The sequence below is a fragment of the Oryzias latipes genome, chromosome 15 (assembly GCF_053564925.1).
Source record: "Oryzias latipes strain Hd-rR chromosome 15, Olatipes_Hd-rR_3.1".
In the NCBI taxonomy this organism is placed as follows: domain Eukaryota; kingdom Metazoa; phylum Chordata; class Actinopteri; order Beloniformes; family Adrianichthyidae; genus Oryzias; species Oryzias latipes.
The window spans coordinates 28,545,827-28,567,731 of NC_136251.1; the positions used below are offsets into that span (position 1 = coordinate 28,545,827).

General features: G+C 39.5%; 1 protein-coding gene across 3 annotated transcripts; it reads right to left on the reverse strand.

Moving 5' to 3' along the window:
• Positions 1 to 169: 169 nt before the first annotated feature.
• Positions 170 to 20,364, reverse strand: mertka (c-mer proto-oncogene tyrosine kinase a). 3 transcript variants are annotated; one of them, XM_011484655.4, is made up of 19 exons: positions 20,124 to 20,364; positions 18,517 to 18,823; positions 18,331 to 18,431; positions 18,080 to 18,250; positions 12,946 to 13,032; positions 12,756 to 12,871; positions 12,487 to 12,676; positions 11,800 to 11,945; positions 6,425 to 6,560; positions 5,382 to 5,529; positions 4,910 to 4,998; positions 4,741 to 4,836; positions 4,002 to 4,082; positions 3,834 to 3,926; positions 3,642 to 3,760; positions 3,457 to 3,566; positions 3,221 to 3,380; positions 2,389 to 2,525; positions 170 to 1,301 (listed from the first exon to the last, which is right to left on the reverse strand). In XM_011484655.4, exons 1-19 carry the CDS (start codon positions 20,191 to 20,193, stop codon positions 857 to 859), a joined length of 2,802 nt encoding a protein of 933 aa, XP_011482957.1. In that variant the 5' UTR covers positions 20,194 to 20,364; the 3' UTR covers positions 170 to 856. The 3 variants fall into 3 exon arrangements, with proteins under 3 accessions (XP_011482957.1, XP_078787496.1, XP_078787497.1); XM_078931370.1 differs by having other exon boundaries at positions 18,517 to 18,820; positions 20,124 to 20,343; XM_078931371.1 differs by lacking the exons at positions 18,080 to 18,250; positions 18,331 to 18,431; positions 18,517 to 18,823 and having other exon boundaries at positions 20,124 to 20,327.
• Between the last annotated feature and the right edge of the window lie 1,541 nt (positions 20,365 to 21,905).

The following is a 21,905-nucleotide window of genomic DNA, read 5'->3' on the forward strand; positions in this document are numbered from 1 at the left end:
TCAGATCTCTCAGTCCAGAAAAGCGCAGTGCTAGGAACAGTTAAGATACTGCAGGACCCTCAAGCTCCCAGGCCTCTGGTAGAGCCTGGGTGAGAAACTGAACAGGTTCTTATTTTATTGCTTTTAAACAGAAACTAAGAAGAAAAAAAATAGAGTGGCACAACTCATCTAGAAACAATAATTTTTAATAGATTGTCACAACTTTGGAAAACAAAAAGGAGCATATATATATATATATATTAATAATTACTTTTTTGGATGACACATCTGCAAAATAAAAAAACGTAATTAAAGCGGAGACATCAAACATAATATTTGTTCATTCACCCAACTTCTAAGAGCAAAATGAAGAAAAAGAAAAGAAAAGTTAGTATTTAAAGGACTATAAAACATACCAAAATATAATGTGTTTGGTCAAAGTTGCACAGCTACCTTCCGTCTCAACAGCTTTTTTTTTCAAAACAGCATTTTTTAGCAGAACGTTTTTGTTTGTAGTACTACTTAGAAAAGTTTTTACTTGTACACCTTTGTTGCATAGTATTTCAAAATATTATTAGTATTACTGGCTTTATTTTTTTTCCACAATGCCCATCGATGAATGAGTTTTTCCTTTTCTCTTAGCAGATCATGGTCCATATGTTCTGGTTTGTTCGTGCTGAAACATGGACTCTAAAGGTTTTCACAGTTGAGAGTAAGCTTATGAAACACATGTACACACATGTACACACATGTACACACATAGACAGAACAATAAGCTGGCCATTAAAACCAGTGGAACAGGAGGGAAACCAGAAGGCGTTCCAGGTTAGTACTTAATAACCTTCATGAGTTCTTGCAGCAGTTTTTGTACCGACTGTCACAACAGACGCGAAGTGTCATTTGAGCCTTGATCCGCCGCCGTCCCATCAGTCACCGTGTCCTCGTGACTTAGCGAATCACTCGACAAAAGAGGAGTGTCCACTGTGGATCTTAGGGAGGGGTTGGAGGAGATCACCACCACGTAGCGGTCGCTTCCCTCATCATCCTCGTCCTCCAGGTGTCCGTGAACGTCCGCTGTGACTACAGTGTTTTTTGCTGCCTTATGGCTGCAGGAAGGGGAGGAGCTTAAGACTGGCTGCTCAGCAAACAGCGCGTCCCCGTCGGGGTCCTCCTCAGGAAAGCTGGTGTTGATATAAATGGTTTCTTCTCTGCTGGTTGTCTCCGGAAGCTTCTCCACCAACTTCTCCAACATTTCCCGCAGTTGGGTAAACAAGGGGCGGTCCATCGGGTCCGTTCTCCAGCAGCTATACATGATCTCATACCTATAGGCAGGAGTGATGTGAGTCATTTGATGTCTTCTGATTATGGATAATACAAATATGATCTTTCATTTCTGTAAAACCCTATTTCTGAATTTACTTTTTCCAAAAATGTTAATTATAAGAAGTTGTTTGTTGGAATCAATGTTGATTTTATTGTTAGATTAAGATATAGTTTATGTTATGTTGATGGATAGGGAGGGAAATCTAAGTATCTGTGCTTGTAAAACAACATTTAATTTGTTTTGCTTCAAGATTGAGTTATGAAGGGATGTGGTAAACAGCATCCAGTAGTTTTTCTATTTAAATTTCTATATATACTTTTTTGTCTGGGCCCAGTACCAAGTTCCTCACAGCTCGGTACAATGGGGATCACTGTTTTAGGGAGCTCATCTCTTTTACTACCCTGAAATTATTTAAAACAGTAACAAATCAAGTCTTGCTTTCCTAACAGAAGGGCAATCATTAAAAAACACTTAAAAACTCAAATTTTCATATGCAAATCCTCAATTTAGGTAAATTACAGTTTTTATTAAAGCACTTATTAAAGCGCCCTGCGACAGACTGGCGAGCTGTCCAGGATGTCCCCTGCCCCTGAGTGGCGGGGATAGGCTCCAGCAGCCCCGTGACCCGGAAAGGGACAAAACTGGTTTAGAAGATGAATTAATTAACAAAAAAAATGAAAACACTTTTCCAGACATGGTTTGTTAAAAGTAAATTCATCAAACTAGTACAGAATTAGATATATAAGATAAACAGAACCCTTGCATTAGTTTGTTAATTATCTAAAGGGATTAATTAATTATTCAAATATACTTGTGTTTAGTCATAAGAGATGGAAATGTAACTAAACTGAATCCTTAAAATGCCATTAAAAAGTATGAATTTAGGTTTTGCAGGAATAAAACTGCAGGACATTATTGTGGAATAATTGTTAACTATTCAAGACAAAAATATATTTTAAAACATAGACACATAAAGTATTTTTAGTTTTTTGTATTTTACGTTTTTGCCAATTTTGTTTGGATGTTTTGACTTAAACATGTTGAACTCTGAAATAGGAGGATTTTCAAAGGAAAAGAGAACTTACAGTTCATCCAAACAGTCTGGTGGCTGCTTGAGTCTGTGCCCTTCAATGAGATGGTCATAAATCTCGTGGTTCTGCACTCCGGGGTATGGCGTCATGCCGCGTGTGGCAATTTCCCACATGGTCACTCCAAACGCCCACTGCAAGACACAAAACATCACACTAAGTTTCTGTTCTGCTTTGTGTAAAAAATAATATTTTCTACTAATTTTTCTTTTTATTTTGCTTTGTCATAAAAAAATAGTTTAAATGTAAAAAAAAAATTGTCAAAACTAACAATTAAGATTCATTTATTAAGAATCTACGGAGCCCTAAACCTAATATTAAAAAGAAAATAAATAAATTGTACACTCATCATAGCATTTTGTGTGCACAGATTGCTATTTTGTAGCCACATACTGTATAATTGGCATTTTGTGTGCTCAAGTTAGCATTATTTGCACACAAATTTGACATTTTTTGCTAACAAATCACAAATTGAGAACACAAAATGCTAATTTGTGTGCAAAAAATACAAATTCATGTGCACAAAATATCAATTTGGGTGTACAAAATACTAATTTATGCGCACAAAATGCTAAAAACATTTTTTTTTATTTCTTGTCTAAGAATCGGTTTCATTTACATAAATATAATAAACAAAATTACTATTTTCCAGAACAATAAAAACAAAATAAGTAAGGAAAGTTAGAAATCTATTAGAAATGACACTCATTGACTCAGATCAATGACTGAAACAGAAAAAGAGAATCTAAGGAGTCAGTTCTTCTTTTGGAAACTATTTGGGGGTTTTACAGGGACTTTTGTTATACTGTAAATGATGACTTCTACTGACCACATCGCTCTTTACAGTAAAAACTCTGTCAGCCAGACTCTCCACTGCAATCCACTTTACGGGCATTTTGGCAATTCTGCCCTGCCGGTAATAATCCCCGCTGTAGATCTTCTTCGATAAGCCAAAGTCGGCCACGCAAACGGTGTTGTCATCACGCAGCCTGAAAGATAAACACAATCTTACAACCGCTTTGGTTATAAATCGTAGTTTAATTTTTTTTTTTTTTAAAAACCTACATGCAATTTCTTGCTGCCAGGTCACGATGTAGAAAGTTTCGCCCGCTAAGATACTCCATCCCCGCAGCAATGTCCACCATAAACTTCAGGAGTGTCCGAACGGGTAAAAACTGCAAACAAAAACACACAAAACATCATTATTGCTTCAGCCTTTTCCATACTTGTGTTTTCCAGTGAAACTTTACCAGCGGACTCTCTCCCAGGCGCGAGCGCAGCAGGTAGCTGTGTAGGTCTCCGTACTTCATGAAAGGTAAAATGACCATGGGTTTGGGGGAGTGTCCTGAGCCTGTTTCCAAGCACACACCTATAAAGAGCAAATAACAAGGTAAAAAAAACACCTGCAAAGGAGCAGATAGGAAGTCATATTTCCTTCCTACCGATCAGTTTGATGACGTTGGGATGGTCGAAGTCCTTCATGCAGGCTGCCTCGTTCAGAAACTCCTCAATCTCCCTCTGAGAGAAGCTGTCCACTGTTTTACAAGAGATTCTGGTCTTACTTGTGCACTTTTAGGTGTATTAATGTGCATCCAAAGCTAAATACTCACATTTCATTGTCTTCACAGCAACTTTTTCAAATGTGTCATCTTCTTTCTTTAGATGTCCCTCAACCACGGAGCCAAATTCACCTGGTGAAGAAGAGATCACAATGAATCTTAAAAGATTAAAATATTAAGATTTAAAGACCCTCTCTGATGAAAATGGTTTTTTTACATATTCCTGTCGCATTTTTCTGACAACGGAGGACATATGTAAAGAAAATTAAGCTCAAAACTGCATTTCTGATTATTTCTTTATTCAAATTGTTGTGAATAAGGAGCAGACAAATGAATACAGTTGGAAAAAAAGCTTATTTGTGACGTAGAAAATACTTTGGGTGGTCCACTGCATTCTGACAACTCAGAGGTGAATTTCTAACGAACTATGTCCTAGTAAATGACTCTGGGTTTTTTGGGTTTTTTTTAATTTGAGCTAAAATTCATGATTAACCCTTGTGCTATCTTTGATGACCCCACCCTTACATTGACGTGTTCTCCCTACCATGAAAAAGGTGGGTAAAGGTGGAAAGTTTTCATGTAATCCAGTAAAGATCACAAATCATTGAAGAAAAAAGGTTCAGAGCACTGTCTAGTGGGTCTAGATGACCCAACTCCCAATGGTAAAGTGCCTAGGATAGCACAAGGGTTAAAAGACCACTGGTAAAAAAGATCAAAAGATAATCGGAGTGGGACATTTTAATATTGTAATCTTTTATAAAATAATATAGACTTTAAAAGGCCTGCTCACCCTCTCCGAGAATCTTTCCTATTGACAGAACGTTCCTCTGGATCATCACATCCTGCAGTTTCTCCTGAAGTTCATCACTAACGCCGAGGTTTCTCACTGCAGACAGACAGCAACGGATCAGTCCACATAACAGAACCTTCAGGCTTTTCTTTTGGACTCGTCAACATACATGTGACGGCCACTGCTGATCGGTTGTAGGTTCTCTGGTTGGTGAACTGGATGATCACCTCCTGCTTTTCACCGTCTCCACACTCTAGCCTGTAGGGGGAGACAGAGAGCAAGACAAAAGAAGTCCTCTTTAAAAAACAAACCAACTCCAGAGATGAGATGCAGCCAAAGAGGTTGGGCCTATGCTCTGTTTTCCTCTCTGAATAGCAGTCTGTGACACATCCCTGTTCATATCCTTTGATGGAATGAGTCACAGCATCAATAATAAAAGAGTTAGCACGGTTATAACCGTTCCTAAAAGCAGATAATGAGAGTTAAAAGGAAGAAAAGGAAGTGTAATAAAAAAAAAGTATAAATAGAAACTTTCCTTTGTTTTCTGCTGGAAGCTAAAGTTACAAATGTAGAGAAAGACTTTGAGAACAGAAAAAAATCAGAACTAAAATATGGGAACAAGTGAAAAAAAATGAACGTACCAGAAACAGAAGCTGGATTTTATGTGGTGAAAACAGGGAGTCACCCAGAGGATAATCACCAGAAGGAAGATGCCAAACAGCACGGCCAGCACAGCCAAAACGGTGTAGGGGACCCCTGTGTCAGGATCAGGGGGGGGGATCACCACGGCTGCAGAGACAAGTAGAAGAGACGTTCAAATCTGAGTTCAGTTAAAGACCCACTCAAATGAAAAACATGGTTTTGGTGTTTTTAATACGTTCTTGTGGCATTTTCTAAATATAAAAAATAATCAAGCTCCAAACTCTGAGTATTTCTTTACTCAAATCATGGGGAATCAGGAGCAGACAAAATTAAAATTCTGTTTAAAAAAAGAGCTTATTTGTGACGTAGAAAATACGCAAAGCGGGCCACAAGTTCCCTGCACTGAACTCTTAGCAACGAGGAGAGGAACGGGGGCGGGGTTGCTCCATGCCAACTGTCCCACCCGCGATTTGAATCTAATGAACTACTACTGCTCTGCAGAAACTATATCCTACAAAATAACAGGGTTTTTTTTGATAGAACTGCATAATCCTAATAAAAAACAAACAAAACCAAAAAACTTGGAATGCTTTGAAAATAGATCCAAAGAGGATCAGGAAGGGACTTTAAAGGGTCTAAAAGTCAAACTAAGAACTGCTTTTGTAAATAACCTGTTCGGAAATGTTTGCAGAACCAACCCTCACAGATCAGCTGAGCCTTGGTGGACAAAGTCAGCAGCTCAAAGATCACCAGTGTTGGGTGAATTACTTCAAAACAGTTAATGATTACTTGACTTTAGTTGCTGGATCAAAATTGTAATTAAATTACTTTACTCATTAGCCATATGAAAAAGTAATTCACTACTTATGTCAGAGCCTACAAATCACAAAGTAAGGAAGTAACAAGGGTTTCTGTAGTCCAGTAATTGTAATTAATTACCAAAATTCTAATAATTAAATGACAGTTATTTCTTACTTTGTAGTCCGTTACCCCCAACATTGAAGATCACATAACTAGCAGATTACATAAGGGGGCATCTTACTGTCTGCAGGCACAAAGAGGCTCTCGGGGGGGCTGGACATGCCGGCCCCAGCCTGGGTGCACGCTGCCACCACCACACTGTAGGTTGTGTTTAGTTCCTTCACAGGGATGAAGACCTCGGTGTTGGCAGTGTGAACCTGAAATAACACAAAAACATGCAACATTATTTGTCTGTCAACCTTAAAATCTCCTTATTAATCAATATCTCCGTGGCGAGATGATCCAGCGTGTTTCTAGAGCCGTATGCCTTAGTCACAACTACCCTTACAGGCTGTCTGCGGGTGAAAAACGGGCAAACCTTTAGTTTTTTTCTATACAACACGTTGCGAGCAGCAGGTCATAGAGGACACTTATACCCTTATAAGTAAGGGTGAAGTAGGTGAGATGCAGGCGTGTCGTACAGATTTTTCTTTCTTTCAACCCCCTTGAAACCTGCAAAGTGCGCAAGGAGCCCGTTAGTGCTCTTCACATGCTAAGTGTTCCCTGACGGTTAGGAAATGAGGATATTAGACAATTAGAGCATAATGTGTGGGCTTCCAACGGACACGTATTACGTGCACCCCCGTGCGTGCAGCATATGTGCGTGGTCAGTAAGGAGCAAATACTAACGATAAGGGCACCATATGACAGCATCACCTGCGTCATAATTTCGTGTCATAAGGGTTGTAGAGAGGGGTGGCCGCATCCTAAAGGGACCGCGGGTGTGTCTTGCAGATCCCTTGAGGCTCGTACGGTCACCTTAAGGGGCGTCATGAAAATAGAACGCTCCATTTACTGCAACCTTGATTTGTGGTGCGAGCCACCTACGTGTGAGCACCTAACAGATTTGCCCTTTTTTTTGGCGTGCTGACAGTCTGTATCCACCAATAAAGCGGAGCCGGTTGAGCAGATATCTCAGACTAAATGTGCATTTTGTGTTACTTGCAGGAAATTTGGCATGGATGAAGTTTATGGTCCATGAAGCATGCTAGCCACAAGAAAAATCTAAAATTTGTAAAGATGGCGGCCAAACACTCAACAGTTACAAAAATATTCAATGTCTACGTGCCCCAGTCTCAACAATATAGGCTGTTCATGCACAAAAGACAGTCTTTAAACTTGAGAGGAACCAACAGAATACTATCATATTTTCAATATTTTTATTTTAAAATCTTGGATTTTGTCATGGCCATTGTGCTTTCCTGAAAAAGGGGATTCTGTGGTGCATGCATGCCAAATTTGGTGCTTTGACCACAAAATGCATGATTATTTCAATAACAGGCTCCACTAATAAGGGCAGTTAAGGCTTTACAGGTTAAAGATGCTGTAAATAAAAAAGAAAAGTTTCTGCTGTTGAAAAAATTCTGAGATTCACATGTTAAGTAAACTTTTTAGTTTCCTCTTCTAACTTGAAAATTTCTCTTTCCAGTAAACCCCTTATATATCTGCAGCTACTTCCGGTGTGAAGCCCTGCAGCGTGGGTGTGAAGAACACCTCCAGAGAAAAGGGAAGGAGTTCAAGTTTCAGGATGAGCTCAAAACATGTGATGGAAATAGCCCTGCATTTCTCAACACCACACGGTAGCATCTGGGATCATTGTGCTTGAAAGAAAAAGTGCTGACAAGAAGCGGATGACGTCTATTATGTCTATGGCATATCTAAAGACGGATAAGAAGTCAGCAAATGTGGGGAGTCAAGCTTGAAAAACAGAAGCTGATGACTCTTGAACCGCTGGCCTCTTTCTAACATAAGCAGGTGGATCTTAGCCGGATTATTCCACACTTTAAACTGCAGTAAAACAGAATTAAATCATCTGCTTTTGCACATTTATAAAGGAATTCTACCTGAAAAACTATGCGCCATCACATTCCATAGTGTCTGATGACTCATGATCACATGTCAATTTTTACACCGTCAGCTTCCTTTAACTGCAAAACACACAGGAAGGGCAGGAAACGTGCTATTGTTCTCTAATGCACTGACTAAAGCATGAGCATGCAATAACAGCTGTGCGGGCAACTCCATTAAATTATATAAATAAGATCCATTAGAATAAACTTTTCCTGAAATAATTCCTGAAATTAATTAGTTTTCTTTGGTGACCACTCAAAATTCGGGGGGAAAAAAGATGCTTTTTAATGAGAAAAGTTTTTGAAATAAAAACAGAAACGAGGAAGGTCCCATTTACCCTGTAAGTAAAACTGATAAAAAATGACTCAGAATGGCCATAAACTCATCCATAACATCCTTATTCTTATGTTGTGTCACATAAAAACAAGTCAAGTTTGACAGCCTCTAACAGAAAAGAATATATGGAGCTGCAATAAAAAAAGCCTGCATGCCTTTTTAAGGCGACTTCTGAGGAAGCAGGTTGAACTTTGAAGTCTGACCCATGGATGTGAGGTTTTTATTAAATCCTCAGCTCCAGTGATATTGCTTTGCCAGCGCCTGACCTCTGCCTGCCCGATCCTGCTTTAGCTCTGTGGACTTTTAGCTGGGTTTTTACTCCTGTCAACCCGTCCGTGTAAATAAACCTGCTGCACGTGGAACCAGTCGTCTGCCCGTTGCTGACAACCTCTTACAACTTCTCTCTCTTCAAACTCTTCAACCTCTTACAAACTTACAGATCTGCTGATCTGTAAGTTTGCCTATTTAAGTGCAAACGCCTCCATCTCAGCCATGTTTGATGGTCTTTATGCTACGACGGGCTCATCGAGGATCAGTCAGACACCCAAAAGGCATTCCAGGATCTTCCTCTTAAGGTCACCCTGTAGGTTTCCTGCAGTAACTCAGGAGGTTTTCTAAGCTCTCTAGAGCAGGGTTTTCCCAAATCCAGGCCTCCAGGGCCAGTGTCCAACATTTTTTCCAACCATCCTGCCATTGAAGCTTCTTATTGGCTAAACACACATGATCTAGGTCATCAACAGCAGATAAGGCAGGATTCCTGGAAAACTAGCAGGAGGCCGGCCCTTAAGGGCAGAATTTGGGCACCTCTATTCTAGAGGACCCAACTCAGGACCCGTGATAAAATCTTGAACCTTCCCTCTGCAGGCAGGTCTCAGTACTTTCATTAGTTTTAAAACTTCCCTCTCAAAGACAATTTGAATATGCCACATTTTCAAAATATCTGAAGGAATCTATGAAAGCCAAAACGTGGTACACCCTGCTTGTACACCTTTAGTACACTCAGAATTGACTGATCATGCCTCCTTTCAGCACTTTGGTTGGGCATGGGGGGTAAAATAAACTCCTTTCTGCTAAGACACAACTTTGATTTCACATAAAACTGAAGCTTTATGATAGCACTGCAATGACCGAGATAAACAGAAGGTGGTGACATTTGTAAAAAATACTGCATGCAGTTCCTTTAAAGACTTACTCCAATAAGGACATTATATAAAGAAACTTAAGCTTGAAACTGCTTTTCTGAGTAATTGTTTGCTCAAATTGCTGTGAATTAGGAGGAAAAACAAAACAAATGCTGTTTGAAAAAAAGTGTAATTGCTACGTAGAAAATACAAGATTCCTGCTCCACTTGATTCTGATAGATCCAGGGGTGGCGCTAGAACATTTTATATAGGGGCAAGAGATTTTGGAAGGGTGGTAAAACACCAGAGTGGAAGGCCGTATTTATTTACTATTGTTTTTTTTTCATTCATTTTATATTCCCTTTTTTCTCTTTTGGGGTCACGGGGCTGCCGGAGCCTATCCCGGCCACTTGTGTGCGAAGGCCGGGGACACCCTGGACAGTTCGCCAGTCTGTCGCAGGGTAGAATGTCCTCAATCACACACCCATTCACTCTCACACCTAGGGACAATTTAGAGTGACCAATTAACCTATGAAGCATGTTTTTGAGCGGTGGGAGGAAGCCGGAGACCCCGGAGAGAACCCACGCATGCACGGGGGAGAACATGCAAACTCCACACAGAAAGGTCCCCCATCGATGTTCTGGTTCAGTTCCCCCAGCCGGGACTTGAACCAGGGGCCTTCTTGCTGTGAGGCAAGAGTGCTAACCACTGCGCTACCATTACTATTGTTATTGTTTTTATTTCATTCAAAATCATTGTTTTTTTATTTCTGCATTGCTTAAAGAATCTTGTATTAATGGTTTCCGGCCTCCGCTTGCCCCCCCCCATCGCTCTACTCCTGAAAAGATCCACAAACATCTTTGTTTTCCTCGTCCATCTAGATCACAACAAATGTTACGTTGGGGGGTGTGAGGGGCTTTAAGCTTTAAAGAGAGAGCTTAATTATGGGTGGCGGGAACGGGGGCGGTCTCACACTCAACTTAGAGGCAATTTTCTAATGAACTGCTGCCGCTCTGCAGAAACTATGTCTGTGAAATTGACATAAGTTTTTTTTGTTTTATTATTTTCTGGCTAAAAACGGCATAATCATAATTAAAAGACCACCAGGAACACTTTGAAAATAGATTAAACGTTAATAGGAGTGGGTCTTTCAATCAAACATACATGCAAGTTATCAGTTATATTTACTGCATTTGGTTTGGGGACAATGCTAATCTGTCATTTAAACGCCAGCAGACCGTCTGGTCCTCATCATAACAGGCTGCCACAAGGAAAAAGTATATAAAGCCTAAAGACCTTGACAACATCCAGTCACGTTGTGACTTTGTATTTATTTGTTTTCAAGCTTGGATTTCATTTCACTCCTCCTGGATTCCTACGCTTCTATCGATAAAATATTTGAGCCGCGGTTGTCAAGGATTTAGGTTCTCCTAGAAGAAGTGTTTTCAAACCAACAATCTCAGAGTTAGGCGGATTGTTATATTTTCATAAACTCAATGATCCGTTTTCAAAAAGCGCTCTCTAATTTGAAAATATCAACAAAATAAATCCCTCATGCAGACACACGGCAGCACATCCGCTGATTTAGTCTAGTTTAGGAATACGCCATTGTTACCTATCATGCCCGTCTATAATCAGCCTTCATTTCTATGTTGCTCATAAATGATCTGTAAGCTAAAAAAACGTAAATTAAAACAGTTTGAGGGCAAAAAATGTTGCAAATTCTCATGTGATACAAACTGCTCAACATGGTACCAGAACTGAGATTAAGTGTCCAAAATAATTGACTTCTTTAAAAAACTTGTCTTGATTTTGTTGAATCACACTATCTCTGTTCACTGTTAATCGGTTTATGCATCACTTAAACAAAAACTGAAAGGAAAATATAACATAAACAATGACTAAACCTCTAAATATTTTTCACAGAGCAGCTGAGTTCGGTTTCTGCTTTTGAGGATGTGGGACAGAACATGCTGAAGATGACGGTCTGACTGTGTCCTTCTGGGAAGTTCCTTGGGAAATGCAGCAGCAGCAGCTGCAGTTGTGGCTGAACTGCATGTGCAGTGAGTCTGTGGTTGCGGCGCTCACCTTACTGGATCCTGTGCTGTATTTCACAATAACATCGTAACCACGGAGGACGCCGTTCATGTTCTCCTCAGGAGGAGGCTTCCACTTGATCATCAGCCAGGACTCGTTCAGGTGCACGGTGACATTTCGGGGATAAACCGATGGCACTATGAGCGAGATAAGGAACAGTAAAACACTGATCAGAGGATGAATGGGATTGAGTCAAATCTTTATTTAGAAGGATGACGCCTTTATTGATTAATATCTTTAATTACATGTTGGAACGTGCACTTTTCTGTCTTCAAATCAAATCTTTCAACCAAAATATCCCCTGTGGTGGTTAGAGGAAGGAAACCGGGAGCAGCTCCACCCAGTAGGAACTTAGTGTTTTCTTTGTTAGGCCACACCCACTTCCTGAGTGACCCATCAAAAAAACATTTACAGATTTACTGAACATCACATTTCTTTCAGGGAGATTTGAGTCACAAACGCTATTTACTGTTCTGATGCTTTCCCTTTAGAATGGAAAAGTACGTAGTTTATTATAATTACTGTGCAATTCTAAACCACAAACACAAAAATTGAAATACTGAAGCTTAAGTTCTACATAAAAATTCAATGAATTCAATCTTCTTTTTAGTCATCGGATCCCATTTTGCACAGAAGTCAACCTCCCAAAGCGTCCAACCTCCTTCGGCATTCACACACCTCCTTCTGTGGTGTTGCTCAGGATCCACGCTGTGACAGGAGAGGCCCCCACCTCGTTGCTACAGGAAACACTCATGTTGTACCACGTCATGGCCTTCAGGCCCGTGACTTCACAGTGAAAAGGCGGCACCTTTTCAGTGATTGATCTGGTGATCATCACCTCCCCTTTCCTCAGACTCACCTCCTTCACCTTTTGGGAGACGGGGAACGCAGGTGAGTGATCTGACCGTGCCAAAGAAAATGCTGGTGGTTCAGAATAAAGGACTTACTCTGATCTGGCATTGGGTGATCGGGGAGAAACCGTCGTGCCCAGGCGACCACGTCAGATTCAGCTTATTGGACTGCCTCTCTATCACGTTAACATCCAACACAGGACTCGGCAGAACTATGAGACACCAGAGAAAATATTTTATTGTGACAATAGTGAGCTTGAAAGCAGCAATAAAAGGCTTTAGTTACCTTTGATGTTAACTTTCCCTTCACTTGACGTGGTGAGGCCTCTGGCGTTGTGAGCTTCGCAGCTGAACTGGGTATACTTGTCAACACCTGCAGGTAAAACATGAGGTTACGGCTGTGTCTCACTGCAGCTATGTACAATTAGCGCATATTGCAAGGATGAATTCATTCATTTTGACATTCAGAGCACTGAGCAGAAATCACATGGCGTCAGCACCGTGGTCAGCGCCTGCCGTGGCCCTCGCAATGCTTTGTTTTAACAGTCTGATTCCCCTGGTCCGCACCAGTTCCAAGTCAGCTGCTAGGCGCAAGGCATCTGAGCAGGGGTCTACCCCTGGTGGGGGAGACCCGCAACGCCGCACGTCCAAACTCCCGATTTATATCCCTGTCACGCAATACACCAATCGTGCATGAACCATGCGTGATTATTGCGCTGTTTGTACGCAATGCAGTAGTGATTCGTGCATCACTTATGTAATTTGAACATGATATGTGGGCCGTAGACGTGATATAAAAGTTGAACGTGGAACGGCTGCAGAAAACCACAAATTTGCATAGGCATCTCGCAAGGATCACGCACAATTGTGTATATCTCACGTACGTAAAGTCTCAATCGACCAAACAGCTCAAAACCTAGTTCTCGTAAAGACCTGTGGGTCGAAAAGTTGTGGGCGGGACTGCTTGCGCTTGTGTGCCCACCTAGCTTATTTTGAATGTCACAAATAAGCTCTTTTTTAAACTGCATTTTTTTCGTCTGCTCCTGATTCACAGTGATTTGAATAAGGAAATACTAAGAAATATGATTTTACACTTAAGTTTTTTAGGATATATACAGAACTCCATCATGAGGAAAATGCCACAAGAACATGTAAAAGAAACAACAACAACATTTTCATCAGAGTGGGTCTTTATGCCTTTTACTTTAAATCTCTCATTTGTTCCTCATAAATGTTAGCTCAAATTCAGCCAATTTATTAGGATAAAACATGGTCGCAGCCTGGCTTACTCCTATGCAGGACTCACACTTTCCCTTTCCAGCAGCAACAGTTGCATGCAGCTACAGCAGGACCGGGCCATCTTTGAAATAATGGTCCTTTTGTCCCCATCTCAGAAATCTTTCCACAAAGCTGACCACAGAGCAGACCGTGACAGACGACTAGAACCAACATGGGAAGTGTTGTTTTCATGGCAACGAACGTCAGCACCTCAGTGCGGTTGAAGCCACATCTCTAAAACTTCTTAACCACAAGTTGTTCTGTATCAAACCGAATCATAAATACTAAATAATCTGAAATGAGAACAAAGAAACTGATGAATTATATGCAGGTCAAAGTATTTCTTAGATAGGCTAAACAACACAGAGTTGTTGTTTGAAAAACATTCAGCAAAAAGTTTGTTGTTTTCTAGAAGCAAGTAAACATGACAACTTCAACTTCCTCTCTAAAAAGAGTGAAGTGGGCGTTCTGGAGTTGTTCTGAGTAAAGAGACAAAGATTCAAAGCTCAGTAAAAGACTCACTCTGATGAAAAATGTGGTTTTAACATGTTCTTGTGGCATCTTTCTGTTGATGAAAGACATAAGACAACAAAAAATAACAAAGTATTTTTTCCATTTAAATCGTTGTGAATCAACAGCAGACGACAATACGCTGTTAGAAAAAGATCGTTATTGAGGATGTAGAAAATAAGTTGTGCGAGCTTAAAGTTTTCTGCCTCTGCTCCATTCTGATGCATCCACCTACAGACAAATAGATTCAAGTACGTCTTTGTTTTCCTCATCTGAGCTGGAATCTGGATCAAAAACTGTACGGCCAGATAACGACGATAATCCTCGCCATTTTTGTTGCACAGATAATGTTAGGTTGTGGGTGTGAGGGGGCGCGGGAAAGAGTGTAAACAGCTCTCAGCTAAGGGGCGTGGGGTTGCTTTGCGCCATTGGTTTTGCCCACAACGAAGAGTCAAACTTCTAATGAACGACTGCAGAAACTGTGTCCTAAAAAAAACACGTTTTTCGATTTTTGTTCAAATCAGCATAATCCTAGTTAAAAGTCCACTGGGAGCGTTTTAAAAATAGATCAAACGATGATTAAAGAGGGACTTTACAGATTCTAATTTGCTCTTTAAGGAAAAGAAACAAGTAAAAGTCTAAATCAGCCATTTCTGCTTTCACTCATGTTGGTGGGTGGAACAAAACGAATAGAAAATCTCCCTAAAATGTGAAAGTTAGGACATTTCTTTAGGAAGCGCGACTGAGCTGGGGGTGGGTTGAAACAGCCGACATGTTTCATGTGGAAATCCAGCTGTTTAGGACCAACATCCTCTAATTACATGGTTTTGGGTTTTTCCATCTCCGTCAGCTGCTTCTTCTCAGTCACATTCAGTTGCATCGTTTCAGTTTTCCGCAGCTGTTTGCCACATTTACAACATCCTCTTAAAAACAACAAAAAAAGGCAAAGGCTGTTGTAAAAACAGAATTTATAGACCTGCCGCTTCTGATCTGTTTAATTCATTTATGGTCAATTCTGTTCTTTGAGTTTCATTGTGCAGGTTTTTAAATCTAAAAGTTAAGGAATGCCTAGAAACATCCTCCAACTGTGTTCACCCCCACAAAAAAGTCATCTGATGTTCTCTAATTGTATCAGCAATCATAGATAAATGCACTGGAAGTGAGTGAATGCAGAGCAGCGGCTTTAAACTCTTTGTTTTGCTTGTGTTTTCAGCGAGGCCTGCTCGTCGGCTGCAGCCTGCCAGCCTTTGCGTCCATCCCCTCCCTGCTCTGTAGCGGGCCGCCCCGTGAATGGTGGCTTTGTTTGCTGATCCAACCCCCGAGCAGGCGCCCCGTGCAGCCCCCTCAGCCAGAGCCTTTGCACATAGTGGACCAGAGCAAAGCTCTAAACCTTTAACCCTCTCCGTTTTTGGCTTCACAGGACTGCACAGCCTGCAGTAAAATCACAATGAGGGGGTTAGAGTAAACAGAGCAAAGGTACGCTTCCAAAAACATCTGTTTGCTCTTAAGTAGACTCCCAGTTAGGCCCTGAAGAAATCTTTAGCCTAATTTTAAATTTTAATTTTAACTTTTATCACCGAGAAACTCCAAAAATGTTTACTTTTATAGAAGCATCTCAAACAGAGGCCCTTAAATTAAAACTCATTCAGGGTACCCAGAATGCATGTTTGCTTACCAAGTATTTAAATTTGCTCCATAACAAGATTATTTAGCACACAAAAAATGATCTACATGTGAATGTTTTTTCTCTCAATTGATCCTGTATAAATCCTGCAAACTTCTGCAAATGAATGTAGTAAAATATCATTATTCGAGTGTGTGTCCACATGTATCTCACAAATATTCATATTACAAGCAATAAAACAAGATGTGCTTTAAAACATTTTCCATGCTGCAAGCATCATTACAACATTATTAACTCCCAAAAGTTGTCAAGAAAATTACAAATCAGAAACTTCCGGGTTGAAACAACTGCGATTCTATAAGTTAAACAGTCTGAGATGAAAAACAATCAAATCAAACGCGGATGCAGTCTGTTGTCTTTTTTGGGTAATTTTGATGAAATTGTGCTAAAATTGTGTTATTGGGAAAATAATTAGAAGAATACCGAGTGGAATTTAATTGGCCTTTGTTCATCAAATTAATTATTTCCTTGCCTCTTGTTTGCTCCCTTTTTGGAAACAGCATTAACTGGTAAAATGGGAGCCACCACATGGACAAAAGTAACCGGCTTCCAATCAGCCCTATCAAAAACAAATGTCACATGACCTCTCTGCAAGTTTTTCTCCGACAGTCAGTAGATAAAACTGGAACTTACTTCAACTTCCTGAACACTGATAAAAACCAAGGACTGTGACGAAGTTTTTTTTTTTTTTCTATTGATATTTTTTTTCCACAAAAATGGTGTAGAGGAAAGCCTCTAATTTCAACCATGAAAAATGACTTTATTTCTTTACATTATTATGATTAACCCACTTAAGAACAGACAAACAGTTATGTGGCGTTTCTTTTGTGTTGTGTTTAGGTGATTTTGTTTACTTTTTTCTGTTCATAACTTACTGGGTTTCACTTGTTACAGTGTTATTAGCTTTGAATCCTAAGTAAATGCAAACCAAGTGATCTTTTCTGGCATATATATACTTATACATTGGAATTATTTTGTCTGACTCAAAGATTAAAGAAAGAAAACAGCCTGCTGACCCCAAAAAACAAAAAAAAAAAACTCTGTACTAGCTGCTGTTTTATTGTATTTAATGACCAATTTTATTTTCTTGGATGTTAGTCTACACTTAGTAAACTCTGACCATGCACCATTATCCGCTATTAACCTTCAAGACAGCAAAAAAAGAAGCTGCTTCAAAGCATGTGTGTGCTGAGGCAGCAAAGACAAGCAGAATAGAAACCGCAGTTAAGACGGCAAACTGTTGATGCCATTTTTCATGACCGGTCCAAAAGTCTCTGTCAGAAAAAAAAAGCAGACGGTGGAAGATGTCTCCGCTTTAATTCTAGCAAAAGTCTATTCTGTAATCAATTTATTTATAAGGACTTCAAAACATTCCTTAAAGTTCCACTTTCATCATCTTTTAATCTATTTTCAATGCATTCCCAGTTACAAAGTCAAACAGCCTGTTTGGTTTTCTAGGACATAGTTTTTCTGCAGGGTGGCAGGATTTACACGCTTTCCAGCTAGTTTACAGTTCCTCACAATCCCGACCCAAGATTAGCGGTGGAACAAAAACGGCGAGCAATGTTGGAGCTATCCAGTTTTGATCCAGAATCCAGCTCAGATGAGGAAAACAAAGACGTTCATGGATCTGTTTATCTGGCATTGGATGCATCAGAATGGAGCAGAGTAGAGAGCTTTTGGCCCATCCAGCATTTTTTTGTCTGCTCCTGATTCACAACGATTTGACTAAAGAAATACTCAGAAAGGCAATTTAAGCTTAATTATTTTTTAATATGTGTCCTCCACCATCAGAAAAATGTCAATTTTTTTTATCAGAGTGAGTCCTTAAAGCTTTTTACCTTTCAGGACAAACAAGCAGTGACAAGAAAAAAGCCCCGAAGCTGATCCCTGCATGTCCTCCTCAAGTTTGTCACAGGAACAGAGGAATGTTTCCTCAGGGTCTCACCTGGAACATAGAGGTTGCTGGGAGAGTCCTGAAAGTCACTATATGACATTCCATCACGAAGCCAACGGATCTGAACGGGCTCTGGAGGTCCTTCTGCTACACATGACAGATTGAAAGGCGTGTTTCTCGTGACGTTCACGTCCTCTGGGTGTTTTGTGAACATTGGCAGGCCTGTGAAACAAGGGAAAAGCGTTGACGTGCCATAACCCCCTTATGGCATGCAGGCATGCAGGGAACGGAGTGAAACTCACCTTCCACTTGGAGAAAAATGGGCTGCGACTCTATTGTTTTATTGTTGATACTCAGACTGCAGCGGTACTCTCCAGCATCAGCTCTGTGCACTGAATTGGTGCTGCAATTTTGACAAGAAGAGACATTACTTTTTGCCCTTTTTATCACAAGACCTTTGTCATGTATCTGTTGAGGATGGAACCTACGAAACCAAGGAGAAAATAGTTGAGACGCCATCTGCGACGGTCCGCAGCTCACTGACTTTGTGGATGTTCTCGGGCAGCTCCTCGCCGTTCTTGCTCCACATTATGTTCAGTTCGAACATAGTGCTGGGAATGTCGATGGAGCAGTTAAACTTAGCTTCATTACCCTCGGAGAGCTTGATGAAGCGGGTGTCGTGCTTGAAGTGCAGCTGTTCAAATTCCTCTTTACTGAGGTCAACTGTGGACGCATGGCGAGGTATCACTAAAGGCTCGGAAGTCCTGCCTTGCCGGGTCAGAGAAGGCTGAGCTGCTAACAGAGGAACATCATACATCTCACTGAAGGAGGCAGCTGAAGGAACATCCTCATACTTCTTTACAAAATAAAACATCTAGAAAAATAGACTTGGAATCAGAGCCTGGAGGAGACAAACTCTTTGAAATCTGATATTTCAAGCACAACATCCCAAATATGCTAAACAAACCGTGACGTTTTCTTGATAAACCAGATGCAAATGCAAAAAAAAGAACCTTTTTTTCAAGGTTAAAAGCAACAAAATTGTTTCTAAACCATCTAGAGATTATAATCCGCTCATGAGAAATGGCATTTAACTCTTTCCAGGACTGTAAGTCCTTGCTGGTTCATCCCAAGGTCAGACGATGCGTTGAGAGCCGAAGAAGCCAATCGTCGTGCATCAGACTCTTTAGAGAGTTAAATGTTTTATCTTAAAGACAGTAACGTTTCTACATAAAAATGTTTGCTATGCATCACTTGTTTAGACATTAGGTAATGGGGCACAAGAATCTTTAAAAAATCAACAAAATACAGCTTATTAAGTGGAAAAACGTATACCAGTTGTCATGCACAGGGGTAGAAGAGTCATAATATAGTATGTTTCACAAACACATTACAGTTACTAACTCAACTCTTCTTAATGTTTTTAGTAAAGTATCAGCTTTTATCTGACAATTCTCATCTTTTACTTGTGTTTTATCATATTAAATAAAGTTTTATTGTGTTTTATAGTGTTAATCTCTTTGTAGCTTGAAAAAGATTTGACTTACTGTAAATTTGTAGAAAAATACTGAAATTAACATTACAAAACGATTTTTTTTATTATTTAAAAAAGATGTAAGAGAAACAATACAATTATAATATACTATAATGCTACATTTTAACTTCATTTTTTAGTTTTCTTTAATTTACTTACTTTAAAACATTTTTACAGAGGTTACTCTAAATTAAAATAAAAACCGAAAGAATTCAGAACAGGATAGTTTTGTACAACTTAAAGATGAAAAGATTTTATTTTTTTTGCCACATTTTTTACCACTTTTGTGAGTTTTGATCAACTTTTTTTTTATCACTCTGCAGTCCTTCTAACACATTTTAAGCTTATCTGTGGTATGTCAGATACTTTGAACTGCCTTAACCTGTAACCCTGCTTCGGATAAACTTTGATTAATTCTCTCAGTGACAGAATCCAGTTATTGTCCAGGTCCTGGAGCAAAGGCCAGACGTTCCCCTCTGCAGTAAATTCAGATGACACTTTCAGGGACACCGGTAGTCCAGGAAAACGCGAATTCCTCCCTAAGAAAAATAAACAACTCACCGCAGAGCGAGCCGCTCAGGAGGAGAAGGATCGCAGCCTCCGTCCAGGGAAGAGCGCGGCAGGCGGACATCTTTACGGCTCCTTACTGACCCTCTGCCTCAAAACAACTTTGAATAAACCTGGTCGACCTGGAAGATCGAACAAACGCAGCATGACCCGCGTGCGCGGATTCCACGCAGCCTGTGTGAAGCTTTAGACCAGAGGCAGCACAAAGTTTAGTGCTTGGAGACGTCAGAGATCCCGCGGAGGAGGCGGGTCCCTGAACGCAGCACAAACAAACTTCAGACCTCTGTTTACTCTACATGTATAAGTTCATCAATCTGTGTATCTTCTGTTTTCTTTAATATACTTACTTTAATTAAAAGAAAGCATAACTTTAACTTTAAAAGGAAGAAAATGACCTTAAAATGACGGAAACTGCTCCATCATGTGGTCGGTTATGGACATGCAAGTTAAACTGAAAAAAAGGAGAAAAAACTTTATTCCAGCAAAACGATTCGCCTTTTTTTCCTATTTGCACCAGCCCTTATAATAAGTATTTATTTTTTTACTTGCTTAAACATGAAATTTGGTTCATTTTAAATTATTTAATCAAAAAATGCGGCAGTTAACTGATTTGGAAAAAATCCAAACACATTTTTCTTTGCAATAATCTGATTTTATATCTTCCATGTATGCCATTTTATCTGATATTATTCTTTCCTACCGCTAACTTTATGTTAAAAAGCAAAAAAAAGACGAAGAGAAAAAATTATAATATATTGTTGTCATAACCTTCTGGTGAAATACAAGGCTAAGGTCAGATGTTTACCATGTGAAAGCCATTTTTCTGCAAGAGGCAGCATAGGGAATACTAACAAAGCCCAGTATTAAGAAATGTAACAGAAAGTTTGAGTCGCAAGATTATAAATGCAAAGCTATTAGTTTATTAATGGATTGAAACAAACTAATACTTTACAACAGATTTCTAATGTAGAGGGTAAACCAAACCGACCTGGCTTGTCAAGTTTCAGAAGTTCAAGAAGTTTAACTTTTATTTATTCTATTTTTTTCTGTCCCAACATAATCTTATCAATTTAAACTAATTCTATAATTTAGACCCTCAAATGAGCTCAAATTCTACTTCTTAACCCAGTAGTTAGTGGGTTAAGGAAGAGCTGCACATAAACCATCAAAATAGGTTCCAGAAATAAAGTTGTTTTTAAATGAAGAGATAAACATGATAGTTTGCGAGTGTTTATTAGAGTTTGAATCATGCAGAACAAATCTAAAATGAAAGTTTTTTTGGTTTTAGGACAGAGCTTTGTCACTTTGGATAAAGATCTTAAAATGGTTACATATCTGTAAATATGTATTTCTGTATACATATGTATGTGTATAAATATATGTATATATATATGTGTGTGTGTGTGTGTGTGTGCGCGCGCGTGTGTGTTTGCGTGTATGTGTGTGTTTGCGTGTGTTTGTGTGTGAATATGTATTTGTATATATTACATATTTGTGGGTTATATTTGTCAACTTGATCTTAAGTTTTGCTTCTGTGTAAATTGTATCCTTGGATGGGCTTTGAGAAACTTGATACTCCAGCCCAATTCCTTTTGGTTAATATTAATTATTGTTTAAAAGAAAAGAAAAGAAAAGAAACAACATTTGAGGAACCAAATAAACCTCAAACTTTAACATACAAAAAAGAGAAAAACAGGTGATTTTAGCAGGTTCCCCTCCAAGTAATAAAATAGTACAGTCTCATGTGATATCACAATACTTCCACTAGGTGGCGAC

Coding starts and splice junctions, on each gene's coding strand:
- mertka (XM_011484655.4), bottom strand. CDS start 20,193: ATGTCCGCCTGCCGCGCTCTTCCCTGGACGGAGGCTGCGATCCTTCTC. Junction 4,837..4,909: donor ATCAGCAGTGGCCGTCACAT/GTATGTTGACGA, acceptor GTCTGTCTGCAG/TGAGAAACCTCGGCGTTAGT. Junction 3,761..3,833: donor CAACGTCATCAAACTGATCG/GTAGGAAGGAAA, acceptor TGCTCTTTATAG/GTGTGTGCTTGGAAACAGGC.